We start from the raw sequence: 16,594 nt of genomic DNA, 5'->3' as shown, positions 1-16,594 counted from the left end.
CGAGTTTGTTACGATACGCAAGTACAGTGGAAAAAGGAGTTTAGCGAAACAGTTTCGTAAAGCTAAACGATTGGACGAATCGAAAGGAATTGGAAGTCGTTCTAAGAATTCTGTTCGAAGACAGCTTTGAGAAGGCGAACGGCGATTGAAAAAAGAAGAAATTGAAAGACGTCGAAGGAAATCGAGAAACGTTCGAATTCAACGAGGCAGTTTCGTACGCCTAGAGAGGATGATCGAAGGGAATTGAGAAAGATTCGTCTGTAATTTAAGATTCTGTATCAATTTGGTATAAATAGGTCGAGCAAATATTCACGGTTAATCTTTTCGATAAAACACTACCTACAAAACCACTGCATTCTATGATTTCATTTCATCTCTGGTGTACCGTAGAATCGTTCCCTTTTCCATTATTTCGATCGATTAAACAACACCCTGTGTATTAAAATCAACGATTCACCTTCGTATTACTTCCGCGCGAGCTACGTGATAAAGCGCGAGACATTGAAAATGTTAGAACGCGAGAGTATCGTCGCATCCGCGTCTATATGACACGGCGTTTCGAAAGCGTTACGAACCGGCGAAATGAAATGAGAATATCGGGTCTGCGAATTAGCTGCTTTCATCGCGATAACTACGTCTGCGAGTGAACGAGCATGCCTGGCAAGTTTTGGGTAGCCAGAAAATCCTATTGAAATTTCGATCAAAGCGCGCGAGACATGACGCGATCGAAACTTCCCAGTTTTCTCCTCGCCACGTGGCTGCTCGGCACGATCGCTACTAAGTCGCGAATGAGCGACTTTCTGCAAAGCTTGCAGGAGTACGAGATCGTTTACCCTCGAGTGATCCCGAATGAGAGCGCGCGGAACAGAAGATCGACCCACGAAGACCGAGAAACTTGGCGCGAGTATCTCCACTAAGAGCCGGTGTTCCTCGAGATCAGCAACTGGACCTTAAGGACCATGGCCAACGATCGATTGATACTGTCGTCGAATTTCACCGTGAATTGGGTGCGTCAGGGTAAAACCAAGTCCGAGCGACGTAACGCCAAGGCGAACTGCGATCTTCGACAAGGTAGCTTGGAAGGAGACGCGAGTTCCTTCGTCGTCGTGACGATATGCGAAGAAGAAGTGTACGCCTTGATGTTGATCGGGCAGAGATCGTTCTTCGTTCAGCCGCTGACGAATGGCCAGCATGTGATGTTTCAGCCGAAAAACGAAAAGTGGTGGTCGATCAGGAATAATTCGAGCTTCGTGTCTGTGAATCCGGAAAATCCTGCAGGTGAGAAGGATCGTTATCGCGATGGCTTTTCATCTTTCGTTAGACGGTTGGATGTAGGTGATTGGTTGATCGATTTACCGACTTCCTTGCCAATTATGTTATAAGCTTCTTACTTTGCGATCCGCCGTTAATTGCTTCTTCTATTCTAAAATTGACTCTGATCGTGATACTGTAAGAACTGATAGCGTCGATATGATAACACCATACATAGAGTATGAGAGTAATCGTAGTACAAACGAATATATATATATTCGGTTTAATAAATTTAATTTAATAAATTTAAACCGTCAAACAGGAAGGGCTTAATCTGCAGGCAAAAAGAATAAAAAGAAATAATCATTTACAAAGCGAACGACCATTAGCTAATTCCAATTTGAAAATATAGCTAAAGTCAAAGTCATTTTGAACAAATGTTTCCTGTACGCGTTACCGTTTGGCATGGACGAACGTCTCGGACGTTGATGTCCGTACATTTATATATATATATGTCGGAGATGAAAGAGCACCGGAGCCTTCTCCTCGGAATTTTGGGAAGACACCTAGTACTGTAATTTAGATTTCACCATAGCCGTATTAAAAAAACCGTTGTCATTCGATCCGACTGTACTTATTCGAGATTTATGATAGTGAGCTCAGGCTCGAGGCGACAACCAGTCGCCGAACGTAGTCGCGGTCAAGGGGATGAACGTTTTGTTTAACCAAGGCAGGAAGTAACTCTATAACTCTCCTTAAAAGAAATGCTTGGGACAGGGTGCGATGGTAAATGTCTCAATGGTTTCTGTCCCGTGGCTCGCCACACGCAGACTATGCTTCGAGTAAGACGATTACCAGATGTTGATGTGTCTCCACAGTACATGTTCGGCTAGCCCGAGGACCCGCTATAAATCTTAAGATCTATTTAACGAAAGTCCTTCAAACCGACAAACAAAGGGCGGCCAGCACCCTTCCCCAACCATCAACATGGAAATTGACCAATTAACAGTAACTCCAATTTCCCTCACTTTCCGAATGAAGACTTTTCTCCACGAATCCGATGATCTCGTGCCCTTAGTCACACCCATCATAGTTTTCCTCGACAGCGTCACCGTGATGGAGAGACACACTTCCGTACGATTTGAACGACGATACAAGTAATTCTCCGGTACGTAGTGCTTGTTCTGTGGCGACCTGAATATAACTTAGACTTCCACGAAATATACACGTTCGACATCCCGTTGACCGCGGATTCGTTACCGGACGCGAGGCCATTGTCATAGCGCCGCGAGTATCTAACATTGTGATTAATTACCAACGCTGTAATACCACTCACTTGTGCCAATAAACTCTACCATTGTTACACCGCATCGATGGCCAATATCAACGAAGATTCATCGAACACCTCCACCCCCAATCCTATCGTCCAGCCGACATATATATATATGCATTTCTGATAATCATTTTCAACTCGCACAGGAAAGAAACATCACTGAGGCTACCGCGAATTAAATTCGCGTATCAAGTAACAGGATAGATACGATTCATACGAAGCTTTGCGTCGTTATTCGAGGTAGGAAAAGCTTTAGCAGTGATATCGAGAAAAGCGAAACTACGAAATCATCGCTGTCGTCGAGACAGAAATTGCTGCGAATATCGCGGAAAGCAGAGCGACGGTAAAGAGTATTACAGGAAAAAGTTGTTCGGAATATTAGCCTTGGCAAACATATTTCAAAGCCGTTGAATATGGCGAGATTGTCCGCTTTGTAAATATTTACCGAAAAACATGTCGTACGAAGCTGGGCAATAAACGCGTTTTTCCACAGTTACAAACAAGTATCGTACGTATGAAACAAGTAACGACGAATTTTCCATTTCACAGCACGCGACAATTGACCGTATTATCAGCGTTTCGTCAGAGTTTCAAGAACTGCGTTTTCTTTTCTGTATTTATGGTTTCGCAACTGTAAAACGGAAGGTTTATTCTGGAGATGCGAGTTCGCGTGAACAACTAGCGCAACGAGTAAAAACACGCGGTTTTTGCTACTCGATCGAATTGTTAGCAACTGTGTGTACGAGATCGTATTACTCCCATCGTTGATCGATGTCAGGCTTCTATCCGAGCACACGGACAACGTTCTCCAACGACCAATCAAACATACCAGATAATAATTTTTCATTGTATCATTATTGTAGCTATTAACGACACGGGCTTGTTGTCGCATGATAAAAAGCATGCAACTGCGCTGACACGATAATACAGCGAACTTTTGCACGCTGCGATGGAAAACGCGTCGTTACCTGTTTCGTACGAACGATACTCGTTTGTAATTCTGTAAAGAAACGTCCGTTGACGAACATTATATAAAATTCTTCCTTCTTCTTCTTCTTCTTCTTGTCTGTAAATCAACTCCTTACAATTTGGCGGTTTAAATTTGGCACACCCCGTATATACAGGATGCAACGGAACAACGTCTGAAAGCGAGAACAACGCGAATCCTTGTGGAAAAATGAAGAAAAAGTATAGGATAAAACGTTCTCATTTTCGATTTGGAGAATCGAGTCTGAAAATTTATCAAGTATACTCGAACTGTATCTGAATATCGGTTCGAATAATAAATTTATTTAATTATATAATTAATTTATTACAAAGGAAATACAATCTGGATGTGAATGTTAAATGGAAACAAATTTTGCTAAGTTGAAAATCGATCGTATCGTAATTACCACGACTCGTTGTTTACAGATTAAAAATCTGTTTTACGAATACGAGGAGCTATATATCTACTATTATTAATCAATTTTTATGAAAAATTTCGTACGATGCGCGGATAAATTCTAATTTGATAAATTGTTGGAAACGTGGAAAATTGAATGCAATAAAATTACGTGGCACGGTTTACACGGTTGCAACTTTATGACCCACTTAGGTCAAGTAGCAATGAAATTTATTGCATATATCGGAAATTCAAGGCACGTAATTGGCAGTTTATAAACAAATTACTTGTTCTCTTAATTAAATTTCCCGCGTCGAAAGCTGTGAAACGTTTTTGTATCGAAATCGAAGAATCCAACATCGCGATCCTATGAATCGAAGAATGCGACGTAAATGTTCGAAGTATGGTTGAGAAACGATAGAAAATTCCAAGTGTTACGCTGTATTTCTCGTTCGATTTAAATCGAAATTTTAATGAGGAACAGCGCCGATTGATATTTAAAAGTGAAACGGTTAAGAGCAACGATACAGGTTTTGTTAAAAGCAATTGGTCTACTTACCTCGCTGTTTAAACGGGTTTGTTTGACGTTACTTTGATCAATTTCCATTGACACTTTTATAGATAGCATTCTTTTTTACGGATGGAAAGCCGTCTGATGGAAATTTGTCTGAAATGTCCGTCGTAAAATTGCATTTTCGCGGGCAACAGAAAACAATGGAATTTTGTACAAAAGCGCAATACTTTAATTAGCGCAAAATTCCATTTTCCCCGCTGGGAAATTGAATTTTCTATTAAAGCGTGATACGTTTAATCAGCGGTGGCGTAATTTCAACAAACTAACAACTGGAATATTGACTTGTCACAATTTTGTGACACCGTATATGTCGTTGATACGTTCCAGTCTGGTCGTATTTACAATTTCAGAAATTTTGCAACTATTTTTTCATTTTATCCGTAACGAGAATAGCGAAGATAAGACAGGCAAACGTGGTAAAACGTTGATAATTCGGTTACAGGGAAATCGAATAAATTTGAAGTTGAAGAAAGTAAGAGAAAGTCGAAACGAAGCAAACGCGATTCCTTAAGCCACGATGTTCAGGGATTTTATAATCTTTCCGGTGACGTCTTCGACGTGGAATACCCAGAAGCTGAGAAATTGATTCTGTACGATGAAAAAGACGATGTCTCCACAGAATACAACGATACAATAGTGGAAGAATTATCGATCGACGTAAATCCTGTTGAGAAATGCTCAGTTGGTATGACCGCTAGTTACTAAAAGGTTACTAGGGTTATGTTGGTACGACTCCTAACGACGCTCTTTTGCCATAGGAGTCGACCACGCCTTAATTGCTAAGACGCATTGGGAGAGTTTAAACGTTTGCTGTGTGATTTGGTGTTTTGTATAAGAGAGAAAATAAAAGGTGTGATAACCAATCCGAGTGGATCCGAGATTGATTATCAACCCCAACCTATATAAAATAACAAATCCCGAGGAAATTGGATACTTCTCTGGTCCTAAATGGCAAAGGAACAGATTATCAAGTAAGTCAAATATTTTTCCAAATGCCATTCTTGTACAATCGTTGCTTTTCTACTTACCACGTACAATATAGCGGTTAATAAATTAACGAATCATCGAATATTACTGAAAGAAAGAAATTGTACTGATATTCCAATCTATCGTGTACAAAAGTAATAATAACAGCATGTAATATAAGAATAGCTTATCTTCAGCCTTAAAAGGAACTCGGTTTACAATTATTCTCCCTATTGCGTTCCACTCTCGCTTGATCTTCTACACGTTCATCTATATTTCGCTGTTTTTAATTTATTTTATTATTCCCTGTCTATTACACATATGTATATTGTCCATTGCACGAATCTTTATCTATCTTGCCTAATTTAATGTAAAAAAATAGAAAAATAGAAAAATTTGCTGGAGGAATACGTTTACCAAAATTTGTCAAGAATTTTAAAGAAATTTGCAGGATGAAATTCACGGTGATACCGAATTGATATTTTTGAAATTATACTTTTGAAATAATTATTTATATCATAATAATTATTCCACGAATACTTGCTCGTAGATATTAATTTATGCTTTTAATAATCATGCGTTTAAGCTATCAAGTCGAGTCGAGTAGACTTTCTAATTTCGTGGAAGATAAGTCGATTTCTAAGATAAGTCATTTCATAGAGAAAAGACCAGCTGCTAAGGATTCGCCGCCACGATGGCTAGAGCTTGGAATAGCTGCTGATTACTCCGTTTTCATGGAATTCGAGTACAGCAATATATCTTGGCTCTTTTAAACATCGTAAGTAATACCAAACGAAATTCTGTTATTATACTTAGATATAGAATACCTCCTCCTACATATGTACGCAAGCAACCGGGAAACATAGGGCAGAGTTATGCGTATCTCTGTATTTTCAAGGTACGCTACTTGCTTTCAAACATCTCGATCGTATATTCGGACGGAAGCTCTGTATTTTCTGTTTACACTGTTCAAAGCTTGCACGTATCTTTTAAAAAGTTCAGCGAATAATTTATCCGTAATGGAATTTTGTAATCGATTAATTTCAGCCATTCGGTAATTGGTTTTCCAATGCTGTTGAGATTAATAACGTACATTTCCTAAGATAAATATAACGAATAAAATTAATTTTTTAGGAAAATTATATAAGATACGATGTATTTACGAGAGTTTTGAATAATAATTTATTTGTAAGGCTGTAATACTGTTTTAACGCCTGTTACATTTTCGTACGTATTTTAATCCTAGGTCAGTGCAATTTACATGGACCCATCGCTCGAATCCAACATGATTCTAGTGATCGTACGAATGATTTTATACGCGGAAAAACGAGACGTTATGGTAAGCGATTTCCATTAAATTAAATCATTTAACTAAAGTAGTAACTATCTGAGATACGCCTATGCGAGTGTCAATTATTTTATTTTCTACTTATCTGTACAGTGTATGGTATATAAATTATATAGGTCAAAATATCTGCGCATGACGTTTTAGATCGATAAAATGCAACGAGTTCCATTTTGTTAAATTGGACAACCGTGAACGATCCCTTGGAAACAAATTTCCAAACAAACAATTTTCACGGATCATTGACAAACCTCGCATTTATCGTGTATCCGAAATATCTGTATAATCGACTATTAAACCTTTTTCATCTCTTAGGAATCTTAATTTAATGTTATAGACCTATGATAATATCATTGATATACGACACTTGCGATTCCTTTTACTTTTCTTTTTCTGCTATTCTTCTCTGCTGTCGAATCAACATTTCAACATTTTTCAGGAAGATTAAAATACTAATAGCGTTACAAGTTACATTTGATTACAATCAACAACACGATTACTTGCACATATATTTATTATCATTGACGAATATTTATATATAGTATATAATGCATGATGTAATAATAAATATAATATATTCGTAATATTAGCTAGCTTTTATTAAGAAAATATTAAACGTTGTCGTAGGTCCGCCGTGGCGATGCCAGACGATCTCTCGAGAACGTGAACAAATGGAACAGAAAGATGCTGTCCTCGAAGGGCGTAAATCTCGATGTTGCTGTATGGTTGACGCGGTTAGATATAGGAGGTCCTTCCGGTTACGCACCTGTGTCAGGAGTATGCGATCCCGCGAGATCGTGCGCGTTAAATCGAGACGAAGGCTTGACCAGCGCCTTTATCATCGCTCACGAAGTAGCACACATGTGAGTGTCCCACATGTTGAGATATCGTTGGCAAACTGAAATATTTATAACTGGCCTGGGTATTTACGCAGAGACCGTGTGTTATTTATTTATGCAAACACGTACCTGTACGAGAATAATTTGAAAAATGAAATCTCCATAGGAGAACTTATTATCTTTACCGAATATCACAACGAGTACTGTACTTTGAATCTGCCATAGATTTTTGCGTATTATGTGCGTTCTTGCATTCCTCCTTTCACCTACGATGGCTCTTAAACAAGAAACGATATCGTAACGAGCAATACAACTTAGCTGAGCGTCCACTTTGGTTCCACTAGTGTTGTCCCATACGACTTTGTGTTTGACCTCGCTATTAGGGGACTTTTTACCCAACGTTTCCTTCACCGCCTTCACTACCTTCGATTTATCGAACTTGAGACTTAAACTGGCCGTTACTAAATCTTCCGGCTTCTTCGACATCGGTTGGTGTCTCTTCGTGAACCAATTCGACGGTGCCATAAAGGTCGAAATAGCGGCTTTCGAGGATCCGCTAAGCTTACTTTTAGCTCCGTGCAATGTCGACACGTCGAAGCTATTGGAACGGAAGCTCTTCGATCGTCTTCCTTTCTGTTCGGTCGTTTTTCCGGGCCAGTTTGATTTGCTATCGTCCCGGGAACTCGGCGCTTCCTCGCCGCATCGGTTGATTTCCGTCGCGGAAGACGCTAACGAGCTTAGGATCGATATCAGATCCGTATTAGAGCAGACAATGCCCGCAGCACCGGAAACGGATGCACTCGCGGCTCTTGGCAGTTCCGAGACGCGCTTTCGGAGAGAAGATGTCGGCGAAACCGACGGAGTAGGCATTTCAGAGAATCGTTGTTTCGGCTGTTGAGTGTAACGTTGAGCGGAACTGTTACCCTCCAGCGGCTGTATTTCGTACACTTGCTCCGTCGACGTCCTGTATATCCTTAAGCGCACCTGGCAAACGGATTGCTTTTATTCGAAAGACAGTTTCTTTTTTATCATAATTCGTGCGTTATGATACATGTTTCGATGATTAAGCCGTTAAGCGTGACAAAGCGATGGAATTGTTTTGCACAGAAATTCTGGTTACAAAATTATGTTAGGGATTCTAGGGCGTAATAACATCTTGGAACGCAAAGTTATCGATGTGTCGATGAAAGTTAAGCGAGCTTTATCGAAGCACACGTTCGAGTCTTTGGGCGATTGCTAGGAATACGCGTAATGTTTTTTTCCGTGAGCTGAAAAGTTGAACGACTATAAATGGCGTTTGTAGAGGATTTCAAAGCGGAAGAAGAGGCAGATTATTTAATACATAATATCTTCCTTTATAATATATCTAATATCCTAATAATTAGATGAACGTAATACAAATGTTTAGAATCAGAAATTATCTGTTTATATAGAGATCTGTTTGATGCAAGATCTAAAATCAATCAAATCGGATTGTATGGATTGTGTATTTGACTGTGTTAATCCTTTGACGTCGATACCAACGATGTATATAGCGAATGGCGGTTATCAGCCAAGATTATGAGTACGTAGGGAAGAACAGAACTGAACGCTTGCTGTTCCAATAATGACGATCCATAAAAGTCTGAACTCTAATAAAAAAAAACGCATGATAACGAATACAGCGCGTATTCTTTCGTATGTCTTCAATGAATATGTATAAGTTTCCTCGTAACAGAGTTGAAAAATGCCTGTAGCGTTCCAAGTTTGAACAACGTTTGTGTCGCGCGAAAATTGAACAATATCTGAACCGCTTGAACGTTAACAAGTATCTTTTTCTGTGTTCGAGGTGTGAATGCCGCGAGTGTCATGACCAACCTTTCACGTGCTCTTGGCGCGCCTTCTACTGGCAAAGATGGGACGCTACTTGAACTAACACGAGATGTTAGTTTTCCGAGAAGATCACGATATCTGTGCGGGTGAGGAAGTTCGGCAACTTGTACCGCTGTAATATAATTCCAAATTACCCTGCGGAGATACCTAGTTTACGACACGTCCCTGGCGATTGAGCGCGGGATGAAGCAAATTTCTATGTTATTGCTTAATAATTTATGATTCCAATTGAAAAATAAGCTTCTTCGCGACCATGCTATAAGCTTCACCGACGAAGACGTGCTTCCTTAGCGAGGCTCCTGACGAACAAGGAATGAAAACCATAGCGACTCGATTCGTCCGTAATTTTAACTGTTAATTCTCGCCTAATTAATAATTGTTCTAACTCCACCTAAAAAAGAAGAAAAAAAAGTAATTGATGAATCCACGTATGCGTACATTGTTATAAAGAACGATATGATGTGTAAATAATTATAAGTTACAAAGAATAAAATAATAAATAATACGATGAAAATTGTATACCTGGAGAGCAACGAATATTTGGTTCTTTCAAATCTTAACTTCGCACGATCGTATAGAAGTTCGTCAACTTTAAACTCGGTTCTTCTTAGTCTGCAAACTAGCGGAGATAGAGCGGCTAAAATTGTTGAGGTTATTCAGTATATAAAGAGAGAAAAACGCGTGGATAAAGTGTAAGATACAAAGTATATATTTGACTTAATAATGAAATACAGGAATACAATTTGAGCTGGTCCAGATCCGCACGCTAGCAGTGTTACTTTATGACTGAGAACCCCGAAGCCAACGTCGCCTGTCTACCGTATTGGGTCTGCCTCCCTGCTATTCTTTGTTTATATGCTGTCGATGGCTTCAGCGCTTGAGAAAGCTAAAAAGACCAAATGTGGAGTTTTCCTAGAAGTGGTGACCACTTCAACACCCTCCCTAAAACTCTACATCCCAACAAACAATTATATCTGAATATTTTCTAACTCTCGTCGTAAATATCTGAACCTTGATTTTGTCAATGTCTTCACAAATACATTTGCCAACTGCCTTTCTCTTTTCCATTCAAATTAATTTATTACTAAAAAAACTACGAGAAGACTAAACAGATCATGTAGAGTTTTTTTTTTTATATTAGAAGTGATAGTCACTTCGACACCCTCCCTAAAAACTCTACATCTCTATAAGCAATTACCTCTTAACATCTTTTTTATTTTTCAAACCTAACTTTTGTCTTAAATATTCAAATCTTGGTTTTGGCAACGCTTTTGTACATATATCTGCCAGTTGCTCTTCGCTTGTTACATATGTTACATCAATTTCGCCTCTATTGTATAAATCTCGCAAAAAGTGGTATCTTATATCAATATGCTTACTTCTTTGATGGAATTCAGGATTCTTAATTAATTTTACGACACTAGTATTATCTACACATAGCGTATACTTAAATATCTCTATTTTGCATTCGAGAAATATTTTCTTTAGCCACATAATTTCTTTCTTTTCGGATCTCATCGTTTCGTTAAAATCCACTGGTAATTTTTTCGCTACGTACGTTACTGGGTTACCATAAAAATCGGTTCGCTTGATCTTATCTCTATCTCTCAATTGTCTCACATTCTCGCTAGTTATAAAAGGTTGTTTTTCAGTTTCACTCTCTGCACTTTCATACGTACATACTCTCAGTTGACCGTAATCCTCCGAGCAGGTCGGACCTCTCGGCCCTAAGGGATAAACAGGCGTAGGCCCTAACAGTGAGCGCGGCAAGCTATACAGTGCACAGTAGACAGTGAGAGAGCAAAAAAAAAAAGAAAAACAAAAAGAGTGCTAAACAGTGAAAAAATAGTGATAACATCAACCTCTCTACAAACAATTTAAAAATAGAAGAAGAAAGGAATGAAATCGAAACCAAGGAGGCAGAACCCGCCATAAGCTCGTCAAAAAAAGGAATCAAAAGAAAAATAGAAAAACAACAAATAATTAAAGATAGCAGCATAAGAACTGCTACACAAAAGACGCGGAAACTCAATCCGCCCCCAAACCTGGTAACCAGGAACAAAATAAACACAAAACAAGAAAATTTAAAAGGAGAAGAAAGCGACTCACAAGAAGAGCACGACGATAAAAACGAAAATATGAAACAAAAAAGAAGCCCACAACCTCAACCAATGGCAATCACATTAAAAAACAGATTCGAAGCCCTCCAAGCCCAAGACCCCTGCACACCGCAACCGCATGAAACCATTATCGAAAACATTAAAAAAAAAACGACGTATTAAGGGAAAAGGCAACCAGACAGCCCACTCCCCCGGACACGTCACCAATAACCACAAGCAAAAGCTATACCGTCCGGACAAGCACCCCCCCCCCCACCCGCCGCTCCGCCAAAAAAAAACAACACCACATCCTTTAACATTACTGAAAAACCAAACTCATAAGGGCCTGCCACCCAGCCACCCCGCTGAAGACCAGGCAGACCCCCCCACATCAGCAAATGGGGCCAGGCCACCCCCCATCAACATAACATTACAAGACCCAAAAGACACAATAGCACTCATGGAAAATTCCCTCAAAATCAAGAATTTCCATATCAAAAGAATCCATTCAGGTAAGCACGTGCTTTATCTTCAAAACATAAATGACTACGCGAATGCAAAAAAAATACTGACCGCAGCCAACACGGCCTATTTCACATATACCCCAAAATCTCAAAAACCCCACACGTACCTACTAAAAGGGCTAGGAAACAGCTACACAGAAGCGGAAATACTAGAAGACCTAAAAGCCCTGAAAATAGAAGAAGTTAATTTCACCAAAGTGACTCGATTCACAACAAGAAAATCAAGGGAGAACAACACATTGCTCCCAATCTATATAATTCAAGTCTCCCCCGATAGCAACATTGGGAACCTACTAAAAATAAACAGACTTAACTATCTAAAAATAGCATGGGAAAAAATTTAAAAAAACGATATCACACAGTGCTACAAATGCCAGCGAATAGGCCACACAGCACAAAACTGTAATCTAAACTATCGCTGTGTAAAATGCACTGAACCGCACGGGCCAGGCGAGTGCAAAATAAAAAAAGAAGCAGCAATAAGCAAAGAAAAAATCTACTGCGTAAACTGCAAAAACTACGGACATCCTGCATCATACAAAGGATGCCCAAAACTCGTCGAATTACCCAAAAAGATTAATGAAAAAATCATCAAAGCAAAAACAGCAAAAGCCGAAAGAATCGCCAAAATAAGCCGTAAGTACGTCCCCGAGCTAAAATTCGCGGACATAGTAAAACAAAGAACAAGTATAAACGAGACAAGCCCACAAGTAACAAACATAGCGGCACAAGTCAAACAAAACCCCAACCCAACAATAGACTCACCCCGAATAAGCATAATAAATGTCATTGAAGACTTCAAAAAAAGCATTCTAAAAGCTCTAAGCGAACAACAAACACAACTAAACGAAATAAAAAAAGCACTAAATACACATGAAGAAAGAATCGATTCCATCTTCAACATCATCGAAAATATAGACGAAGATTAGCCAAAACCCACCCGTCCACCAATCACAGCAAAAAATAAACCAGATAAAAGTTAAACATCTGAAAATCATCTCAATAAACGCCAACTCACTAATCTCAAACCAAAACGATACAGCATGCTAACACTAATTAAGAAAGAAACCCCCGACATAGTACTTATCTCAGAAACCAAACTGAACTATAGACATAAAGTGCAATACAAAAACTACTCTATAATAAGACATGACAGACCAAACGCTACCCAAGGAGGAGGAACGGCAATCCTCATAAAAAACCCCCTGAAGTTCAAAACAATACAAAACGACAAAATAACAAAATTCAAAATCCTAGAGACGACGATCATAAAAATAAAAATAAACAATAAGGAAAACTTATTTATCTCCGCAGCCTACGCAGCCCACGGAAACCAGAATCAATTTAACGACGAATTCGACGATCTCTTCCAACTTTTACAGCTCGACAAACAGGAAAACTACTACATAATAGCCGGTGACCTTAACGCTAAACATACCAGCTGGAAAAGCGAAACAAACAACACGAGAGGAAACTCCGTCAGAACCTGGCTAGACAATAAAAGCATTTTCTACAAAACAAACCTCTATGGCTCCGAGCTACCCTCTTACCCAAAAGGACGCTCCTACCTAGACATATGCCTAGCAGACGCCCGAATAAAATTCCAAAACTTACGACCAAATAACACTCTCAAAACCATAGACTACGACAGCGACCATAACGCCATAGTATTTCAGATAAGCAAAAACACATCCGACTACCTAACACTCGAAACGCAGACCGAAACACCCAGGTTCAACTATAAAAAGACATACTGGAAAAAGTTCCAAAACCTGCTCGAACAGAACTGCGACCTAAAAATCTACAACAATGTCAACCTAACAGACAGACAAATCGACTCGTTCATAGACGAAATAGAAAAACATATACAAGAATCCGTACCGACATTTAAAAAAAAAGACTCCTGCGAGCCATATATAAACTATAAAATAAAAAAACTACAACGAGATAAAAGTTACATACTATCGAAATTAAACAACCTAAGACACAACTACTCTTACGACAAAAGAGAAGACATAGAATTCCTAAAGTACCTGCTACACGAAATAAAATCACAACTAAAACAAGAATTCGCAAACTCTATAAATCAATACTGGACAAATAAAATAAAAAATATCTCCAAAAAGACTCTGCTAGCAAGTTCCCGCAGATAAATCAAATTTTCAGACCAAAGGAACAAAACTCCATCCCGCCCCTCAAACTGCCTCCAGAAAAAGCCTCCCTCATCCAAGAAGCAGGCATCGAGATACACAACACCAACAAAGACACAGAGGGCAACTTCATAATATCAAAAACAACGGAAAAACTAGACATTATCGGCACCCACTTCGCCAAAACTCACACACAAAACGAACACATGGGCCGAGAACAATTAAACAGAATTATCATCGCCGAAACAAACATACTAAAAAATAAAATAAAACAAGACATAGCGCTAAACAAAACAGTCTGCACATTCTCAAACGAAAACACATCGGACGACCCCAAACAGCCCGACCCAGAAATAAACTACTTTACAAACTTCAATCAACTAAGTACAATCTTCTCCACGCTAAACAACAAAAAATCCGCCGGCTTCGATGGCATTCCAAACATCTCGCTCAAACGCCTACCAAACAAAATAAAATGGTACTACACAGTACTGTTTAATAACGCACTGAACAACACGTACTTCCCCCAAAAATGGAAAAAAGCCAAACTCATAGCCATTACAAAGAAAAAAATAAAGACGGCTCATCACCTGGAAACCTGCGACCCATAAGCCTCCTCCCCAACATAAGCAAAGTATACGAAATGATCATAAACAACCCCCTAGCAGCCTTCTGCTCAAAAAATAAGATAATCCCGGAAAACCAATTCGGCTTCCGCCACAAACACTCCACAATCCACGCAATAAACAAACTTACGTCGGATATCTGCTGGGCACTTAACGCAAATCAACGAGTAGCCGCCTGCCTAATAGACATCGAAAAAGCCTTCGATACCGTCTGGATCCCAGGGCTCATTTATAAAATAATTAAAAAGAACTTCCCCGAATACCTAATCAAAATAGTATGGGACATGATAACAAACAAAACGTTCATAATGACCGACGGCTCGCACACTTCAAGCAAGGAATTCTCCATAGAGAACGGCCTGCAACAAGGAACAGTAAATTCCCCGCTACTCTTCAGCATCTACAATAACGACTTACTAAACCTCTTTAACCTCAACGCATCCACACATAAACGCTCCATAGCCTTCGCGGATGACCTAATCATCTACGTAACAGGCCGCAAAACCAAAACGATAAGAACAGAACTGCAAGAACTCTTTAACAAAATCAGCGATTACTATCATACATGGAAACTAAAAATTAACGCAAGCAAATGCGAAACCATACTATTCAGACCCATGACAAGCAAAATCGGCCCAGCAGAAAGGGAACAAATCAGGAAATTCCGCCTAAAAGAAAAAGCAAACGAAGAGAACCTCATACCACACAAAAATTGCGTAAAATACCTAGGAATAAACATAGATGAAAAACTAAATTACAAGCAACATATCGAAATCCAACTCTCCAAAGCCAGCAAAGCTTTTTGGAATACAAAAAGGCTGTTTTATTCCAGACTTCTCGATAGCAAAGTAAAAATCATGTGCTACCAATCGCTAATAAGACCCATTATAACCTACGGCTGTCCAATATGGTACAACATACCAGCGTCAATAATGGAAAAAATTCGCATATTTGAAAGAAAATGCATCAGAGCTTGCCTGAGCATTTACAGATCTGAACACAGCGGATACAGAAAATACGTAAAAAACAAAAAAATATACGACTTAGCCAACATCCACCGCATCGACTGTCACATCCTAAAACTAACGAGAAATCACTTCTCGCAAGCCGCGAAGATCAAAGAAAACAGCCTAATCTTCGGCTGCTTATACCCAAACGACGCATACTTCAAAATCACTCTGTTAACAGGCTACATCCCCCCCGAAGCCTTTATATACCTAGACGAAAGAAACTGTCTCCAAGACCAAAACAACATACCCATAATTTATCATATGCAAAGGAAAATAGGAATGAAATCTATTCAATACGAGGAAAACCTAGATAGCCGTACTGCAGACACTAGGTGGAGATACAACATGGCCCTCCCCCAAAAGGATACAGAAGACAAACACAGAAAAAACACAAAAAAATATTGGTGGATACGGAACCCATAACAAAAAACAACAAGATAAAGAGCCACAAAACGGCAACGCCCACTGAATTAAGTGTAAATATGTAAATATGTAAATAGATATACGAATACTATACTAATCCCACAGAACACCCCTCCCCTCCCCTCCCAGTCCATCCCCTCCCATCCTGTAGTATAATATAATGTAATATTGTAATATCGTTACACGTGTATCACGTGT

General features: G+C 39.2%; 1 protein-coding gene and 2 long non-coding RNA genes across 6 annotated transcripts in view; 2 read left to right on the top strand and 1 right to left on the bottom strand.

Annotated features, from left to right (window-relative positions):
• Positions 1–558, bottom strand: part of LOC126927261 (uncharacterized) — a 30,463-nt gene extending 29,905 nt beyond the window's left edge. The window contains exon 1 of the long non-coding RNA XR_007715334.1: positions 458–558. This is a non-coding gene — a long non-coding RNA (uncharacterized LOC126927261). The remainder of the gene's footprint in view (positions 1–457) is intronic.
• The window catches only part of LOC126927218 (uncharacterized), a 36,439-nt gene extending 31,163 nt beyond the window's left edge, over positions 1–5,276 (top strand). For 3 of the 4 annotated variants that reach the window (XR_007715290.1, XR_007715289.1, XM_050743497.1), the window contains exon 2: positions 4,985–5,276. Coding sequence is in view for 1 of the 4 variants with exons in the window: in XM_050743497.1 (XP_050599454.1) it covers positions 4,985–5,247 (263 nt within the window). In the remaining 3 variants the exon portion in view is untranslated. Of the gene's footprint in view, positions 1–815; positions 915–4,984 lie in introns of those variants that run through there. The other variant, XR_007715292.1, reaches the window with a different exon arrangement.
• Positions 5,277–6,233: 957 nt separating this feature from the next.
• LOC126927263 (uncharacterized) lies at positions 6,234–7,160 on the top strand. The gene is made up of 3 exons (XR_007715336.1): positions 6,234–6,286; positions 6,755–6,847; positions 6,950–7,160. It is a non-coding gene; the product is annotated as an uncharacterized LOC126927263 (long non-coding RNA).
• Positions 7,161–16,594: the final 9,434 nt, after the last annotated feature.

This window comes from Bombus affinis, unplaced genomic scaffold (assembly GCF_024516045.1).
Source record: "Bombus affinis isolate iyBomAffi1 unplaced genomic scaffold, iyBomAffi1.2 ctg00000080.1, whole genome shotgun sequence".
Taxonomy (NCBI): Eukaryota; Metazoa; Arthropoda; class Insecta; order Hymenoptera; family Apidae; genus Bombus; species Bombus affinis.
The sequence above is the reverse complement of the archived record's forward strand: the minus strand, read 5'-3'. Positions and strand labels throughout refer to the sequence as shown.